Source organism: Glossina fuscipes, unplaced genomic scaffold (assembly GCF_014805625.2).
Source record: "Glossina fuscipes isolate IAEA_lab_2018 unplaced genomic scaffold, Yale_Gfus_2 61, whole genome shotgun sequence".
Taxonomy (NCBI): Eukaryota; Metazoa; Arthropoda; class Insecta; order Diptera; family Glossinidae; genus Glossina; species Glossina fuscipes.
In genome coordinates this window covers 991,031-1,010,437 of record NW_023998433.1, presented here as the reverse complement: position 1 = coordinate 1,010,437, position 19,407 = coordinate 991,031, and the positions used below count along the sequence as shown (strand labels likewise).

The following is a 19,407-nucleotide window of genomic DNA, read 5'->3' as shown; positions in this document are numbered from 1 at the left end:
GAACTCTTTAATGTATTATTCTCATTAACACTTGCGTTTGCTTCTTGCATTTACACAATGCGTTTATAAGTGTGTGTATGTGTGTTTGTGTGTGTGTGTGTGTGTGTGTGTGTGTGTGTGTGTGTGTGTGTCTCCGTATGTTATGATGCTGTTGAAATCCCAAAATCGAACTTATTTAGGTGCATTTCCTTTACGGTAAGTAAATGTACTTGAGTTGATTTTCCTTCTTCTTTTTCAATGAGTAGTTACCTTCCTTTTTTTACTACTTGAATTCTTCAATTTCTTTTTTTTTCGATAAATATTTTTTCAAAGAATTTTTTCTATTTTATGTTTTTTTTCCTTTTTTTGGTTTAATTTTTCCTTTGCTGCTGTTTTAATCCTCCTTGTGAATGTTTTGCTCTTCTTCTTGTTTTAGTGCTTATTCTTTAAATGTTGACTTTTTTTGTTGTGGTTTTTTTCTTTTTATTCTAATAATTTTCGTTTTTATTTTTTATAATAATAAGATTTTGTTGCATAATTTTTTGTTGTGTATGGAGTTTTTGTAAAGTTATTATTATTATTATTTATATTAAAACGCTGCCATTGCAATTGTCATGGCCTATGGAACCTGTAAGTGCAAAGTACAAAAAATAAAAAATGTTAATAAAGGCACTAAATAAAATAAATGAATGAATGAATGAATGAATGAATGAATGAGAAATTATTATAAATAAAAGCAATTGAAGAAAACGATGTATAAATTAAGTGATAAAGAAACGGCAGCCGATACCTGGTTAAATGTCGACTGCCTTCATGCACTGCCATTTCGGATGATTTGAACTCGTTCAGTTCCTTACGTATGGCAGCCTTGTCTTTCGGCGTCAGTCTTGTCCATGGCTTATCAGCTCGGCGATCATAATCATGAGCTTGAGTCACTTCGATATAATCATTGAAACGTATTATCTTTTTCTCTTTCAACTCCTCGACGGTGGGTCGAAAACTTAATTTACGCAATAAATATGATTTCTTCTCCTCTTTTTGCTTTTTCTCTTCGGCGGGTGTTTGTGCTGCATGGTAAAAAAAAGGCAACGAAAAATCGAAAAATTTCTTATTTAAGAAATGAATTTAAGCCGATATTAACTCTAACGTACTCTTTAATATATTGCGTTCCACCAACTCTTCGGCGGTGGGCCGCATGGACAAACGTCTTATCAGTCGTGCTCCAATTGCTTCTTTTGTTTCCTTTAATTCATTATCCGTCACCTGATGCAGTATATTACGATTAATTAAATCTTGCTTATCGGGACGTAATTGCAATTTTAATGATAACGATTCTTTCCGTGCTATTTTAGCTTGTCTGGTGTTATCATCGTCACGATATAATATACGGCCGCCATCTTCATCGCTATCACTGCTACTTTCACGTATCACAAATGGCCGCGTGTTCTCTTTATTCTCCATCGTGCAGGGCAAATTGATGTTAAACATTTGCTGCCTACTATTAAAGTAAATTACAAAAAGAAATAAAAAAAAAAAAAAATCAAAACATAAAATATAAAACAAGAAAATCATTACAAATAATTTATATGTATAAATATTTTATAGCGATTAAAATTATGATAATCGTTACGTACGTATATATTCATGTTTTTTTTTTTTTTTTTTTTACAAACAAATCCACAGAACATTCCAATATATGTAAATATGAAAAATGAAAAATGTATGCGTTTTATAGCAATTTATAGCAATTTATAGCAATACGAGACGGTGATGATGTAGAGTTAAAGGCGCATAAACAGGCATAAGTGAATCCTAATAAAATTTATAGAAAACTTTTTGTATTAAAGATAAGAATTTTTAACAAATATTCTTGATGCTTGATTTCATGGACATTGGTATATCATATTATACAAATATTTGTGTTAGATTACAGCTTTTTTTTTTGAAAATTAAAGCATTCCTATCAATCATTTTTGAAAACGCGAAAACACCTCATAAGGTCACGCAAAGAAAGCGTAAAGGAAAAGAATCGTAGGCGGAAGTGAGTGTAAGGAAATCGTTTCAAAAATTTCGTTGCGTTGATTTGAAACGCTTCGAATTTGTTTATAGTTACTAGTAACTATTGATGTTGATAAAATTAAGGCTTTTAATGTAAAGTATCGATCAATAATTCCCGGGAATAAAACGAAGGGTCTCTAACAAAAAGTCTATATTACTATTACAAACCACTGATACTCAAACGTCGCCCATCAAAACTTTATATCATTTCCCTTATCAGTTAACGAGTTGTTAAACGGTATCTTTGTTATCTGTAAAACAGTGAAAATATCCGAAATGCCGTTGAAGTCAGCATTGGCTTGATAAGCGTTATGGCAACTCTTCTTCGTCGAAAACAAGGATTTATCGATATTTTGCTGATTTTAAGTAAATATTTGCGAATACCGATCTAAGGGGTGGATAAATTAAATGGTTACAACAAAAAAATATGAGAAATTCTTGAAAATTATTGTTGGTAATTGATAAGTGAAATTGCAAGAATTACTTGATACCCTAAAGGTATCAAAACGCAATGTATTTATTATTTTACCCGAGAAATCTGTTCACGAAATTCGAACCGAGTGTTAGAAGTCAATGGCTACACAACGACAAGAATACAAGAACTGCAGTTTGCGACTACTATCTGTTTGAAAATGTTAGAAGGCTGTTTCAGAGCAAGAGCTTCGAATTTAAATTGTGAAGTCATTGCAAAAACTGAAAAGATTACTTGTCTTAACACATGTTGTTTTAAAAAACTCATCAAAATATTAGAGAAGCGTTCAATTAATTCGTATTGCTATTGAAGAAGACGAGGAAAAATGGGGAAAAATCAGCCATGCCCACCTAATACTATGGACTAGAAATATTTGATTTTTTCCTGCTTTTTAGTCTCTTTTTAGAATAATAAATTTGTGCGAACGTATGCAACATCCAGAGAAGTCGAATCGTAGAAGCTTCTACGAAGCAATTTAACAGAAAAATTACCGGCAGGGGATTAGGACCAGATAGGTCTATTTTTTAGACTCCAACATATATACGAGCTACTATAAAAGGCAAGCCCTTATATTGAGAAATAGTCTAAAGAAAACCGAAAAATAATAAAATGTTAGTAAATGATAGTAACGTAAGTTTGCTAAGTTTGCATCACGTCATGCGATGTTTCGGGCATCATTACGAAAAGTGTGCTTTTGCATGAAAATGAAATAGTTACTGTAGGATATCTAATACCCAGACTTGCCCGACTATAACCTTCTTATTTTATTTATTTATTTATTTATTTGTTTTTAATTAATTTAAATTATTTTATATAAAAACATTGTTTTTTGTATTTATATTTTAAATTCTCCAATCTTCTCTTTAATTTTAAATTGATCAAAAAAGTTTTTAAATTTATTATTATTTTACTTCAAATAACTATTAAAATAATTAATATTTACTTAATAATAACCGAGCAGGTTGTTCCATATTTGAAATTCTTTACAAGTTGTTGTTGACAAATTTGCTGGAAGACGATGATAATGACGAAGGCGACGCCACGACACTGAAGTGAGATTTTCCGTTTGTCTTTTAAATTTTTAGTAAATGCGGGTGTGATGATGAACGATAATGTGCGTAATAGTTTGGTTATATTATATTAACCGCACTTTTCAAATTTGTTCATGTCATTTAGAAAATATGCGCGAAACATTTAAAGTTTTATAATCTCATTGTTTCAATATAGTGAAGCGAATTGTAATTGAAAATTTATGAGATGCAGAACTTTTACATTTTTTTCATAACTCGTAGCTTTTCCGAAATTTCAATACATAAATTGGTTGCCCATATAAAGTGTTAATAAAAATTTTTCGGGAAAGTTTACTAACTATGTACTTTTTTATGGTTCCATAGTACGCATCATAATTTGCACTCTAAATAATGCGGGTAAAGTTAAAGTTACGATATCATTACAATGTGGGCATCGTAAGGTTGAAAACAAAGAATCTGAACATACAAGATATAATTTCGTAGGGAAACGTTCGTAGGATATCGTTCATAGCTGATTTTTCAAACGGATTAGGGTTAAGTAGAGAAAATAGTATTCCTCAAATAAACGCTGAAATTCTATGGAATTATTGAAGTATGTTTTGAAAGGTCAACCTTTTGATTTGAATGTGCGTTACACTTACGCCTAAACGAAGTTGGACAGGCAAAAACGACTTTAGATATTTCAATGTTTAAAATATGTCTTGTACTTGCCAGCCAAATAATTAATTTAATTCGATCACCTTTTAACGACGATATGGAACGAATTTAACCTCAAAATGAAGCGAAGAAATTCTAGAAAAGCTACTTAAATATTTTTAAGATTTTTTCATGAAATATTTAAACGAGTCTCGTCTTTTTCATTCTTTTTATTACGTGTAAAAAGATGCTAACGTCAACGAACAGTCGTATCTTATATCGACTTCGTTAATTTTTCACTCTTGAATCGGTAACACCAATACAAAGTTTTCGGAAAATCAACTTTTTTTTTTTTGTTGAATTAATTGATGCTTTGAACTGTCTAGAATACGGACTGAAAAGAATCTTTTTTTGTAATTTGCTACTTTTTCCAGAAGTTACCATCTGCGTACTATGAGTATTTGCTGGGGAGTTACAAAATAATGGTTTAATTCTTGATTACTAACTTCTCTAATCCGTTGGCACATCTCCGTAGAAAGGGCTTATATATTCATTTAAATACGTTCCTGAACAAAAACACGTTAGCGTAGCTTCATTGAGGCATCTATTAGATGCATATATCAGAAGGAGAGCTATGCGATGCGACGATGCCGTTTTCTACATCATTTCAAAACACGTAAGGTGCACAATTTGCAATTCTGTCCTTCACAGATGAAGGGATATTCGAAAATTTAAGGGCATTTTTGTGGTCTTAACATTGCAAACTAATGATGAAAAGTAAAAAAAAAAAAAAAAAAAAACACGTCTGCAAACACATATCAAAACTTTAAACTCCAAACGGGACTTTTGAAAATTGCAAGCAGCGAAACTTAAAAAAATTCGCACTTTTTTATTCGATCTTTTCTCATATTTTTAAGTTTTTTTATACCCTACACAGTTTGTGATGCAAAGGTATATTAAGTTTGTGTGCATATATGCAACATCCAGAAGGTGTCGAGGAAGACACTTTTTAAGTTTTTTTGAAAACTTGCAAAAAGCCACAAATGGAAATCGAGACGATTTTAAAAAATGCTTACAAGAAGTGGTTGAACGCATTGGCACAATGTGTAAGCGTATGTAAATGTGCGTAATTTTGGGAAAATCCTCTAAATTCGAATCTAAGTAATAATGAAGAAATATATTATTTTTATGTCCTACACAGCAGAAGGACTTAAGATAGATCCATCGTCGTTGACGTGCTTTGGTCGAAGAAGAACACTGTTGAAAATGGTTAGGTTTTTTCAAACAGTTTGCATATAAAGCCTTATTTCGAAAAGCCGTTATCTGAATGATTGTAGGATGATGTAGGGTATTTAATATTTTTCAAATATAATTTTTCGTTTCAAATACTTAAAGATACGCCTAATAATCTAATCAAATATGACTTTGGTCCTATCCCTCGTTCTTTCCGGAAAAAACAACCAAAAAACCCACACTTTTAGACAGTTACAATGGTCTTAGTTTTTAAAGGTTTTTGAAACCACTTGGAAAATTGCTATTATTTGTCTTTAGTGAGCATATTAAAATATTTTGAAGAAGTAATGCCTAAAAAAATTAAATGCATATTTGTAGCAATAAATTCAAATTTTTTCTTAAAAGTTATTTGAATGAGAGGGAGAAGAAGTAGAGCTTCTTTTATAAGTTTTCGACTACACCAGAGACAAAATTGTTACCTAGTAATAAAACTTGCTTTTTGGGGCTCTCAAACTAAAAGTATTGTTTCTTATTTTGAACGAAATTTGTTACACCTTCTTTTCTGCAATGATTCTTCTTTAAAACAGAAAAAAGTTCTTCTTAACAACTGCAACAAATGTTGAAGGGTGAATTGTTTAGTATCCATATTTTTATGCTTTTCTATTGCCAAAAAAAAAGAAAAAATAAAAATAAAAAAAGCCAACTTTTAAATGTTATGTAATCACTTAAAATTTCGTCATCTCTCATCACGTAAGACAGCAACTTGATATATTGTTTAAAATCTCTGGTAAATCAACTAAATACAATAAGTAAATTAAATTGAGTTGCAAACAACTTTTGTATTTTATTAGAATGCGTTTCAAGCGTAAAAATGACAAAGAAAACAGAGTCACAACAACGAAAATAGCAACAAGAAGAAAGAGAGATTTAAGAAACTTTCGAATTCAATGAAATAATTCTTTGTTTTCTTTTTTTTACCGAAATATACATACAACCAAATGCATAAATAAAATAAAAAAATGATAATAAAAAAAAAAAGAAACATTAGGCAATGAGATCGCTATTCTATTAGTAATAAACTAAATGAATTTCAGAAAAGTTAATATAATATCAACTTTCAATGCTTATATATCATATATATTGTTTGTTACACACAATTTTCACAAATATGAAATATATTACATATATTTCACATAGAACACATAAAAATTGTACATACTACTATATACGTAACTACACTCATGGGAAAGCTTTATACGCAAACATACACCTATAGAAGAAACCGAACTGAACGGAAGTTTTTCTTAAGAGGAGATATAGAGTGACAGAGTTTTTTTTTTACATATATACATAAAAAACAAGGATATTGCATATACACATCCATATGTGTTTTTATACTGATTTGCGGTTATTACTTCATAGAAATTTTTCATGAATAAACATGAACGCAAACAAGCGCGCCTACACGCATTCTTATTCACTTGCAAATCTATAGCTTTATCTCATCGATATTATGACAGGATATTTAGGTGAGGAAAATATACATATTCAGTGGTGTGTGCACTTGTTATTTTCTTTCTTTCTTTCTTTCTTTCTTTCTCTCTCTCTCTCTCTCTCTCTCACTCACGCTAATGCAAATACAAGAAAAGAGAAAGACAATTCTTTCCGTATACACATGTTGTATTAAATAATATTTTTTTTTTTTTTTAATTTTGATACATGAAGGCCTTAAACTATTGAAGTACCTTTCATTTCAATAGTGTTCATCAATTGAGCTGTTTCGATTTCTTTGATTTAAGTTTTGAGAAGCTAAGAGAAGGTGTTCTTCTTTCACAATCTCCAAAGAATAATTTCTATTTCTGTTCTTTATTTTTCGCAATTTTTTTCTCAGTGTAAAAATCATAAAAAGCTATTCTCAAAGAAAATCATTGTATGGCAATTAGAGGTTTTTGAAAGAAGGAAAAAGGTCTATAATTTTGTTCATGCATAATTTTTATCGATAATCCAGAGCCTTGGGTAAATTAACTATATCACATTTGCCTACACACCTACCTACACTTGAGAAACGTATCGATTTGTCTAGCGTAGGAGGCATTATTAGGTCGTCATTATTAGGAACGGTATGGTAAGCGACACGACATTACTTACTTGTGCAAAGAGATGTATTATTATATGTATCTTACAGGACGAAAAATATGCGTTTTTAATATTTCTCGAGACAGACTGGCGAAAAATATCATTATATTTGTATAAATACTCGAGATAACAATGAGGTTACATTTTAAGGGGTAAGATCGATGTAAATTTTTACAACGCAGGGGAAAATTTAATTAACTGGAAGAAATTATTATCTGAAAATTTTGGGCATTACTTCAACCGTTCGAAGATGACTGCCTAAGTCCTGGCTAGAAAAATGCAACTGGGAAAATCCCCTATATGTTGATTTCTAACTTTTCTTGTGTGACGTATCAGTTAGTTACTGTTCTGTGGATAATGCGAATTGCGATCTGAAAGATCTATTGCATTCGCCGATGCTCCTCGCCTGGCAGTTTTAGAATTTTTATGAATCCCACCATCTTCTTTGGCTCGGAGCACGAAGCAGTGCCTTGTGCAGTTAGAAAGTGTTCGCCAAACGTCAGATGCCTGATTTGGTAGACAGCCCCGTATTTGTATAGGATATGATGCAACGTTTCATTCGTCCCTTGGCAGGATCTGAGTCGGTATCGGAGATATCTGTTTTTTAGGTCATAGAAATATTTTATTCAAAATAGGCCAAATTGGCCAGAGCAGAAGTCTACAGTCGAGCATAAATTGAACACAGTTTCGTTTTTCTTAACAAAAATGTTGGATTTTTATGGTTGAAATTTTCCACACTCATTACGTGCAAAAATTGAAAAAATCAGCCCAAACAAAATTACAAGCGATTAAATGACCTTTTCTTCACTCTGTTAATATTTTATGCTTATTGATTGTAAAGCAAACAAGGCAGAATGTTTAAACCTATTTTGTAAATTCCTCTAGAAGATATATTGTCTGCCCAAAAATGGGTTAATTCTAAAATGAATATGACAGACACCGCGACCTGGTGGATTTTCTTAACGATACCAGCGAGATGGGTATCAAATAAACGAACTTGGAGAGTAGAATGCAAAAGCACAGTTGTAGGTATGAGAGATCTTAGCGAGAAAATTATGCAAAGAAATTTTGTGAATCCATTTCCGTATACAATACCCTACCTTGAAAATTTTTGGCTTTTCACACAGTTGACGAGAAATGCCGGTGCAGAAAATGCATTTATTCGAACGCAGGCACATGTTAAAAAAAGTATATGTTTATGCTATTTAAAAAAAGATCATTGCATATATGGTTTTATATCGAGCTTGGCAAATGTATGTAAACATTGATGAGCACTTTGGCATAAATTTTAATAATATCGTATGACAGGGTATAGGATACGAGGAAAAACTTTCTATTACCTTACGTTAACAGCTGACGTTGCTTATATCATTATCACGTTGGTAATAATAAAAAAAATTTCATAAAATAAATGTTTCATCTAAGGTTAAAGTTATTGATGCTTTATTGCACTACTTTATGTATTCAAAGTAAATGTAACGTAATATCATGTCATCATATTTCATCATATCATTTGGCATATGCGGAAAAAATATTCGGATTTCGCTTTATTATAATATATTGTTTTACTTCCCAGGATAAGTATTTTCATTTTGAATTTTACTGTCCATCCGTGAAATAATTATATCAAATATGATTAGCTTTAAAATCAATATTTTTACTAAAAAGTTCCTACAAAATATTCAACTTCAATTAATAATAATAATCAATTAATAATAATAATAAATATAAATAATATAAATATATACAGAGATCGTCACGCAAGGGGAACAAGTATGATCTCAAAATTTGGTTCTTTGAACGCTTGTTGGAGAATCCCAAAACATCCCTGTTGCTGGTTTACGAGGGAAAGAGTAATAGGTATGATGACGATGGTGCCGAATAAGACAATTTATTGGGAAATCTACTAATTCTCTTAGTTAAACTAAGCGCAAGTTTAACTATTACTTTTCAGTCATATATAGTCCACTAATGTCATAAAAATATACCATATAGACAATAGTAATTATCTCTGTTTGCATTTTCAGTGCAGCTTGCTTGCTTGCTTTTTCTGGTATCAGTAATTACTCTTAATTCTAGTGATAGCATTTATCATTGAAACTTTGACTTGAAACAGCAGCAGCATTAAATTAAAACTCATCACGCCATTAATAATATCAGCACTACCAGTAATGTAATATACTGTCGTAATGTAGGTTAGCAAGAAACTTTATGTATTTATATTTATATGATATGCTTTATGCCTGTTCGCCTACTGGCCTGCTGCTGTTGTGCTGTTGTGCGTATGTTCTTCTAGTAAATGGAGTCTTAGGTGAAAGAATGAATTTATGAAAAGCTATTAATTAAAGTTATGAAAACTAATGAAGTTAAATTAAGTAGCAAATTGGAAAATGACCAGATTGATCACACAGTTCCCTCTCCGGGATCCCAAATGGAAACCAGAATCTCTAAACAAAGAACTCTTCGCTCGTATATTGGAAGAAGCAGAACCCAGAAACTCGGCTCAACGTTCCGTTGCGGAGGTTATAGTACGGATTATAAAAGCCTGGGAGGGCTCAATGACAAGACGTTGCTTCTATAAAAGCAAGGAGCCAGTATACTGGTGGACAGACGAGCTAGCCGAACTAAGTGCTCAATGTGACAGAGCGAGACGTGTCTACCAAAGATCGCGAGGGACTAGTGCTTATCTCAGCCACCAAGAAGAATTCAAACTCTACAATACAATAAAGGTGGTTACGAATATTGCAGCAGAAGCGATAAAAGGAACACGCTGGATGGAAGGCAACAAAAATTATTGCTTAGTAATAGCATTAGACATTGAAAATGCATTCAACTTAGCAAACTGCTATTGTGTCATAGCCGCCCTACAGGAAAGAAGAGTCCCACCGCATCTTATAAATATAGTGGCTAGTTATTATACTGGCAGGAATCTTCGATACGTTACGGATAAAGGGTGCAGAGAAAGGCTGATCACTGGAGGGGTACCTCAGGGATCAGTCCTAGGTCCTACATTGTGGGACCAAATGTACGACGATATCCTAAAACTACCTCTCCCAAAGAGAGCATCCATCGTGGGTTTTGCTGACGATGTAGCGATAACTATCGTGGCAAAAACTTTGGAGGGAATTACCACTATAGCGAATAAATCCGCCGACATGATTAAGAGGTGGCTGCGGTCAGTGGATTTAGATCTAGAGAAAGAAAAAACAGAAGCGGTATTAATATCCTCTAGGAAGAAGATTGAGGAAGTGACTATCCAAGTGGGAGATACGAGGATACAGTCACAAGAAGCCATAATATACCTAGGAGTGATGATCGACTGCAGACTTTCGTTTAAACGGCATCTCCAATACACGAGCGAAAAGGCAGCGAAGGTAGCAAAGTCGCTGGCGCGCTTACTGCCAAACTTACGGGGCCGTAGGCAAGACCGTAGAAAGCTGATCGCAGAAGTAGTAATTGCGACAATAATGTATGGTTCTTTGGTGTGGAAAAAGGCTTGTTATACCGTCATGCACGGGAGACATCGAATCAGCATAAAGCCTATGCGCTCTAAAGGTGTGCACCGCATATCGGACGGTGTCGGAAGAAGCGGCCTTGGTTATCGCTGGTATTATACCAATCGACTTGCGAGCTAAAGAAGGTATGTATAAGGCTGAATTCTACAGATTGTCGGCTGAAGCGGCTAAGCAGCGAGCAAAACAGCGATTGGTGGAAGATTGGCAGGAGCGCTGGAGCAGAGCGAGTAAGGGTAGATGGACGCACCGGCTCATACCAGATTTGCGGCCCTGGGTGAATAGGCAACATGGTGAGGTTGACTTTTATTTGACACAGCTAATTAGCGAGCATGGTTGCTATAGATTATAGGTTTAAAATAGACTAATTCTAACTAATTCTGTAGTTCTTGTGAGTGCATCGAACACGCTGAACATGTTTTCTTTGTCTGTCCGAAATACCATCACGAAAGACAGAGACTGCAGAAGGAAATTGGAGTGTTGCGTCTGTTGGTGGTAGGAATGTTCGCCGCAAACATTATGAGACAACAAAGACACGAAGGCTTTTAAGTAGTGCTTAAACGGTTACGCTTCCTGTGAAGGTACACCTAAACGGTCGTGCCACAGAGTAGGGAATAGGAGGAGCGGTTTTATAATGCATAGAAGCAAGTTTCAGGAGCCCCATACAGTATAGAAGTTCTTAGTCAATTTCAAATTCGTGATGTACCTAAGCATGTTCATTCGTTCACTTGTCCGTCTGTTCGTCTGAGCGACTGCGTACCATCTGTGATACACATTCTCCCGTTCGCAAAAATTATGATATTGTCTAGAAACTTGCAAAAAAATTTCAAAATGATACAAAACTTTTCGAGGAACATGTCTACAACGTGCACACACCTACGTTACAAACACTGTCAACACCTTTGCTTTAACTGTTATTTATTTCTTACTTAGAAAGTACAACACAAACACCATATAAATATCCACTTTTACTCTGAAAGTAGAAAAAACTGACCGCGCCTATTTAATATCAAAGAGTATCAAAATTTAGTCCTTTTCCTTGTTTTAGAATCCGAATGATGCGTACAAAAGCATCGGTCACGAGTGAATATCATTTTCTTGCTTGTTTTTTTCATATTCTCCATATGAGTATTGCTCTCATGATAAGTTGAAAGAGAATGTTTTAATAAATTGTTGTGGGAAATTTGCATAAATTAAATTTTCAAAAAATAAAGCTTATGTGAATAAAATTCCAAAGCACATTTTTAACTGGTGTGAAAAGCGCGATTTTAACATAATTTCCGCGATTTGACTTAAAGTCGAGTTAAAATCAACTTTTTGCTAACTTTCTCATCGCGGAGATGGGAATCGGTAGTTAAAAAAAATTATAAGTTAAAGCCGATAACCTTAGTGCTTTAAGACATTAGCCTTAGAATTTATTTCCTTGGCTAAACTAATAACAATAATAATAAATATATATACTAATGTTACGAAAATCACAAATCTAGTTTCATTCCAACTAATTAATTATCTAAACAAATAATAATGATAATAATAAAAACAAAAAGTTCTTTCTTTTTTTAATATTATATCCAAAAATAGGCAAGAAAAAATTTTCAAGCTTGAATATTCAAAAAGAATATTGAGATTTCTTCCTTTGTTAATACTTTCGTATGCAAAATTAAAGAAAGCGGTTTTGTCCTACTACGCAATTACATATATATGCGGGCGAGCGAGTTTATGTGTATGTAAATGAAGCAAATGTGTATATTGTCTGTTCAGAATCTCAAGTAAATTACAGTAAAAAGCACAGCAGTCACTGATTTCTAATAAAAATCATTCTATAAAGCATGCAGTAAAAGAGAAATAGGAGTGTGAGTACCAAAGAAAGCTAAATCAGAAAGTGTCTTCTTTTTCTTTTCTTTCCTTGTCGTAAAAATAAGAGTGAAAGATAACAAAAAAGTATTTTTATAAATTTGTTTTCTTTGTTTCGCAATTCAAGCCGACTGCAATAATGTTGCAGGTGTTTTGTATATTTGATGGTAAAATGAGATAGAGATAAAAAGATAGATAGAAAGAAAGAAACAAAAAAAAGAAAGAAAGTAAAAAAGGAGATAGATAGATAGATAGATAATTAGATAGGTAGATAGATAGATAGATAGATAGATAGATAGATATAGAGAGAGAGAAAGAGAGAGAGATAAAAAGGGTAAACGATAGATAGAAATCTGGAATTATGTTAAAGTGCATATATATATATATATATATATATAGAGAGAGAGAGAGAGAAAGAATAGGAAAAACTAAAACATAAATTTTTTACTTAAACTAAAAAATACATTTAAATTTAATTTTTTTTTTTTAGATAATCTAAAATTATTACCATATTCTAATCCGTGGTCGTAGAATTGGCCTAATTTTGGGGGGTAGAAGGTGGTGGGTTGGGATAGCAAAAAAAAAATAGTTGTAGTTGTTGTAATTTTAATATTAAATGACATTAATTCACATAATAGTTAGTTATTTATCATAAATAGTTTTTTTCAATTAATTGTTTGTATATTGTTTTCAATAGTTTTGAGATTGGAGAGTTTTTTTTTATTGAATTTAGAGGCGTGATGGTGGAGGAGAAGGCCAGAGGGAGGAAGGGGAAGAAAAGAAAATTAAAGAAAAAGTTAAGAAAACTTATTAAAGGTAAGAATTGAAATTAACATCAAATCAGTTGTGAATTTTATGTTATAAAACTACACTAAAATTTTCATCCACAAAAACTCTTTTATTTTTTTTTTATTTAAGTGAAAAGTGTTAAAATATTAAAAAAAAAAAAAAAAAACAAGAAGAGTGAAAAGCAGAGGAGTTTAATATTAAAAAGCTTACTTGAGGGTATAATTGTTAGTGGCATCTTGTCTAACCACTAGCGGGCGTTGACTGGTTGAAGTACTTCCACCGCCGCCACTGTTACCGCTATTGTTGGCTGTATTACTGCTACCCATACCTTGGGACACTGATCCATTTGCATTACTGTGATCTTGTATGGGTGTGGCTGGTGAAGATGACGCAGACACTGTTTGTCCCGGTTTCTTTTTGAGGGCCGACTTTAGAGGAACTGCATTTGGTTTAGGCTCTTTGGCTGGAATTTCCTCAATACGTTGGGTATCAATGTGATTTTGATATTGTTGAAAGCTATAATCAATATCGGAATCATTATCATCATGAGTCGGATCATCATCTGCGATGGAAAGAGAAAAAGAAAAGTTTTCATATACAAATTACCATGCTGCGCTATTTAGTTAAGAAACTAACCGTAATCATCATAGGGTTGATAATCCTTGTCATTAATAGCGCCTGGTCCATGAGCTCGTCCTGCTACTAATGTAGGCGATGGTGTTGAGAACATTGGCGGTGGTGGTATAGGGCCTATTTCCGAAACTGGTATAGGTGGTTCCGGTAGTTCTGTCAACATGACGCCACCCACCATTTTATCATGATGACCCGCTGTAGCGGGGCCGCCGTCATTATATGCTGATGCATTTCCACCACTACCGATTATGCTGCCAGACGTGGAACCAACGTCAGGGTCTATAAAGGAACGAGAATAAAGAAAAATATGAATTACATGTAAATGTTCATAGGCCTTTATTTTCTTCTTTTCTTTTACTTTATATTGTTAATGGAAAATAATTTATTCTTCAGATACAAGTCACGAGTTTGCCGTTATCGTTTGTTTGAATTTTACTCAATGCATACAATTCCATGCAGAAAGTAAAAATCTAAGCACAAAGGCAATTCTTGAGTCACATTTTAGTTTAGGACTTAGGACTTGGATCTCGAAAAGGAAGTGCCACGAGTCCAATGTTTTACATAAAATTTTGGTAGACATGAAGAAATCTTGTTTAGACACGATTAAACTGATCTGCATATTAAGCGCCATCTATTGTTTGCAGTGAAAATTATTTATTTAATTTTGCACGCCACTACGTCAGGGAATGGAGGTATGTTAGATTCATAAACACTTCAGAAGCTCCATCAGATATATATATATATATATATATATATTGATGAAGACAATATCATCAATATAAGATTTTCAGTCGATGTTATATTGAAGATGATTTGCAAGATTGCAAAACACATTTGGTCTTCTTACTCTTAGCTTTTTGGGACAGTCTTTCCATTTTAATTCACAGGGAAGTCATTTAGGCCCGATGCATACAAAAGCGGTTGTTCAACATTTCACTTCTAAAGTATGATTGCGTTGAACATCGCAGCGAAAACCTGTCGCATCGTTCGTCTAATTGTCTCACCACGTTGAGATAGACAAATTTTTAGTGGACGCTTAGATATGAAACTTGAACATAGAGAAGATATCGCCACAAATCCGTTCTCAGTGCTTATAGCAGATATTGATTTAAAATATGGTCTAAATTTTGTTGCTAGGATAAGTTCCAAATTAAAACACAATTAGTAGAATAGTATGTAATTTTCTCAATCGAATCCTCCGAAGGCGAATTTGTTTTCTTGCTTCATCTATTTTTATTGCAGGCGCTTAACTTTTAATTAACTTTAGGAAGTTTTAGATCAATATTTTGCATATCTTGTGTTTTTGCCTATTGTGGGTTGATCATTGTCATGTTCAAACCCTTCCTATCAATTCACTAAAAATATGTATGAAAGTGTTCGGCTTTCTGTCCCGATCTTTTCGATCGTAAGTTCTTCAATGGCATATATAATAAAAAAAACAATCTTATACCGGCGAAGAATTTATAGGATTTGGTCAATCTGTCATGAGGGGTCGATATTCGTTACGTACATTAGACGCTTGCTTACCTTCAAGCTCAAATAGTCTAAACGCCTTATTTTTGAGTAAGTTATACAGCAACTATAGTCCTTATTTTTTTGGATAATAAGACTTGTTGTGAATATCAAAAGATTCACATCCAACTGGATACAAAATTCTTTTTGTTTACGTTTAGTATTGTATATGGATATGTTAAGTTTACATAAGAGAAAATAAAAAAAGTTTATTGCTGGCAAACTACCTAAGCTTACGAAAATAGTCTGTAAAAGTTTAAGCAAGTGTTAAGTTGTATACGTAACATGAATATGTTACGTATATTGTATGTATACATAAAAAATCTAATTTTTTTTTTTTTTTTTTTTTTTTTTTATAATTTACTTTTTTTTTTTTTTTTAAGCTAATAAGACAGTACAGACATTGTTGCATGCATAATAACGAACGGTTCAAACAAGCCAAAAAGTATGTTTTGAAAATAAATTGAAAACTTACAGTGCTCGTAGCAAACATTTACACGACGCGTTAATTTATTTGGGCCCAGTGTATTGGGTCGTTCCAGTTTGGAATTTTGTGTGTGTGAATCATACTGATCACGACTGCTAATAAGCAAATGCGAAGGCTGCAGCGAGCCCTGACAAGGCGGTTGTTCGGTATTAGGCGACAGTGTAACATTACCACCCCCACCAACAACAACACCAATACCACCACCACCATACTGTACATCAGTCTTGTCTTTTCTGGGTTCTGTAAATAAAACAAATAAAATATAAAATATTTAAGAAATCAAATAAATTAGGAGGAACATAAAAGCATTTATAACATTTTCAAGAAAATTATTTTATAAAATTTTTAATAAGAAAAATTTCAAGTTTTAAAATAATATATGGTGGTAGGTAAATTTTAAATGGCTGCGAATGTCGTTATTATAAATTTTAATACAGACTTTTGCGATCTAATTAATTATTACAGAAAATATATGATGATGAAAATTTTGCAAATTAAGTTCCGCGTAAAACTTTTACTAGCGAACTTTTTAAGAAGTACACTTCCTAAAGTAGGCCATCAGAGTAGTTTTTAAATTTGTCCCAAAAGAATGCTATAAAAATTTTTTAGTAATAAAATTTTTTTTTTTCTTTTAAAAAGACCAAATTATTATGTTTCGTAAAGTTCTTAACGACTTCTAACATTTTCAGTAACTTCTTGTGCTATTGTTATTGTACTTGCGAAAAGATTTTTATATTTAACAACGAACAGCTGATGAGGATACAAAATATATTAGTATTATGTGTGTAATATTCGCAAGTAGTCATTGCGAATCATGTAATTATCACTGATTTAGTCGTAATTGCATTTCAGTCTCTCTGTACATCTGTGACGGATTATATATGTCTGTGATTACTTCCATTCTGAATAATTATTAAGTGAAAAGAGAGAAAATACTGTTTGATTGCTTGTTCAAATTTAAAGACCGTAAGCGCAATCAATATACAGCTCCGTCTTGTCTAATAAGTTTTAAGGGTGACGTTAGTGTTACCAGTCTCAAACATCTGTCCTGTTCCTTTCTTACTTTATCATGCTCTATACTTTTATTGGGGATTGCAGAGGTCATAGGTTTGAAAGAAATCATTTTAACTGATATTCAGGGCATTAGCTATCGCAATTTGTTCAAACTTATTACGGATCAGCTTTTCGCATTAATGAATAAGATCTTGTTTTCTTTGTTTTCTACACTAATAAAGAGTTAATGATTGGTCGGAAAAAGTTTCTTTCACTGCTCAATAGTTGGTCAATCTAATTCAATCGGGTTAAATGTTTAGACTTAAAAACAAAGTTTTGTTACCTACAGTCCAGTCCACAAGATAACTTTATCTAGTATCTACGACTCGTGTTTGATTTTTTCCAAAAACAATGCAATACAGCACGTCGCAGTTGATTGTACTGTCCATCGGACAATTTGGTTTAAGACGCATATGCTAGCAATAAAGATATATAGAAAAAAGCGGTTTGTTTTTCGTAAATTACTAGAGAGAACATATACCTTTCTATAAAATTTCTTTACGGGTATTTTCCTTTGAGCTTATGGCCAAGTCAAAAAATTGGCCAGCTCAGGTCAAAATTACTCCCAACATATTATATAGCTGTCTTTGGTTGCTGAAGTGAAATTTTCTAAAATGGACTATAATTTTAAAAACTTTTTAAATGTTTTCGTCTTTTAACAACGGCACATATTATTGTTTATTATCATTAGGGCTTTTATTGCATGGACAACTCTCTCTCTCTCTCTCTCTCTCTCTCCTTGCCTATTAACGTTTGTCGTTCTTACAAGGAAACTTAGCAATTGTATACTAATTGTTATTATAATTATTATTATTATTATTATTTTTAGTTAGCCAGAGAATAAATTCTAAGACTAATCTTAAAAAGCATTAGCATCTAAGGCTTTCGGCTTTTTATGAAAAACTCTACCGTACTTGAGATTTGAACCCACGGCCACTGAGTTGCTCTTCGAGATTCTTGCCTACTAATTGATAATGGATACTGATAAGAACGTTAATGATAAGAAATAAGTTAATTTTTTAACATAACAAAATTTCATTAGTATATTTTACGAGTCGACTTTTATTATATTATATTCAGTACGATTCAAGACCTTAAACATATTGTAAAATAAAGTTTTTTCTTAAGCATTTTTATGATTTAAGCATCATTATGTTAAAATGTATGCTCTTCTACATTGCATTTAAGTACTTATTTGCCCTTTCTAGCCGTTCAAGAAGAAAAGAAAAATGCAGCGGAAGAAGAAGAAAATGAATTATGTTTATGTACAATTTACTTTCGATTCTTCATTAAATTTGTTTGCGGCAAGTAAACGATGGTTGCGATGCATATGCAAAAAAAAAAAAAAAAGTAAGGAATGGCAAGCACGTATAATAACCATTGCTTGCCTTCTTGCTGTCCTTTTCAGCCTTTTTATTCGAAATTGAATTTTTGCTGAATAATATATTAATTTGTATTTGTTCGTAATTAACTGAGAGCTCAATTTGTGCTTAAGCTAAAATCTAGAAAAGGTTTATGCAACAAAGGAAAAAAGTATAAGAGAAATCTAAGAAAAATATTGCAACATAACCCCGTGTTTAGTGATTTTACGTTATTTATTCAACTCCTTTTAAAGTTCATATCACTGAAGTGTGATTTTCAGGATAGTACAGGTTTTATGCACAAAATTAGCAAAGCTATTTATAAATTATTTACATCAACTTGTATTTACAGCGCTTCAATTCTTGTTCGAATCTTGTCTGTTTGAATATTGCAAGTCAAATCACTTGACTTTCGACGAACTTTTGGAAACAGCTTACGAGTGACTCTGCCTTCCACAAATATTCTGCTTATATATCCCTTTCAAACATTACATAAATTCATCGCGCTAATCCGTTTTTCCGCTAAAATTTTTGCCAATTGTTGTGAATCTTTTTGCTAGTCGTCAGTCGCCAGGTGCATGACGCTGGTAACGTGCTATGAATGTGTACCTGTTCTTCTGCTTTCTTTCGAATTTAGTTTCTTAGCAAGTCGACTAATTTT

General features: G+C 32.6%; 1 protein-coding gene across 3 annotated transcripts in view; it reads right to left on the bottom strand.

Annotated features, from left to right (window-relative positions):
- Positions 1 to 499: 499 nt before the first annotated feature.
- LOC119637988 (phosphatase and actin regulator 2) overlaps positions 500 to 19,407 on the bottom strand; it is a 271,425-nt gene continuing 252,517 nt past the window's right edge. For 2 of the 3 annotated variants that reach the window (XM_038034488.1, XM_038034489.1), the window contains 6 exons: positions 16,321 to 16,572; positions 14,337 to 14,612; positions 13,911 to 14,262; positions 1,131 to 1,477; positions 770 to 1,046; positions 500 to 607 (listed from right to left, as the gene is read on the bottom strand). In XM_038034488.1, coding sequence (XP_037890416.1) covers positions 592 to 607; positions 770 to 1,046; positions 1,131 to 1,477; positions 13,911 to 14,262; positions 14,337 to 14,612; positions 16,321 to 16,572 — 1,520 coding nt within the window. In that variant the 3' untranslated portion in view covers positions 500 to 591. Of the gene's footprint in view, positions 608 to 769; positions 1,047 to 1,130; positions 1,478 to 13,419; positions 13,450 to 13,910; positions 14,263 to 14,336; positions 14,613 to 16,320; positions 16,573 to 19,407 lie in introns of all 3 variants that reach the window. The other variant, XM_038034487.1, reaches the window with a different exon arrangement.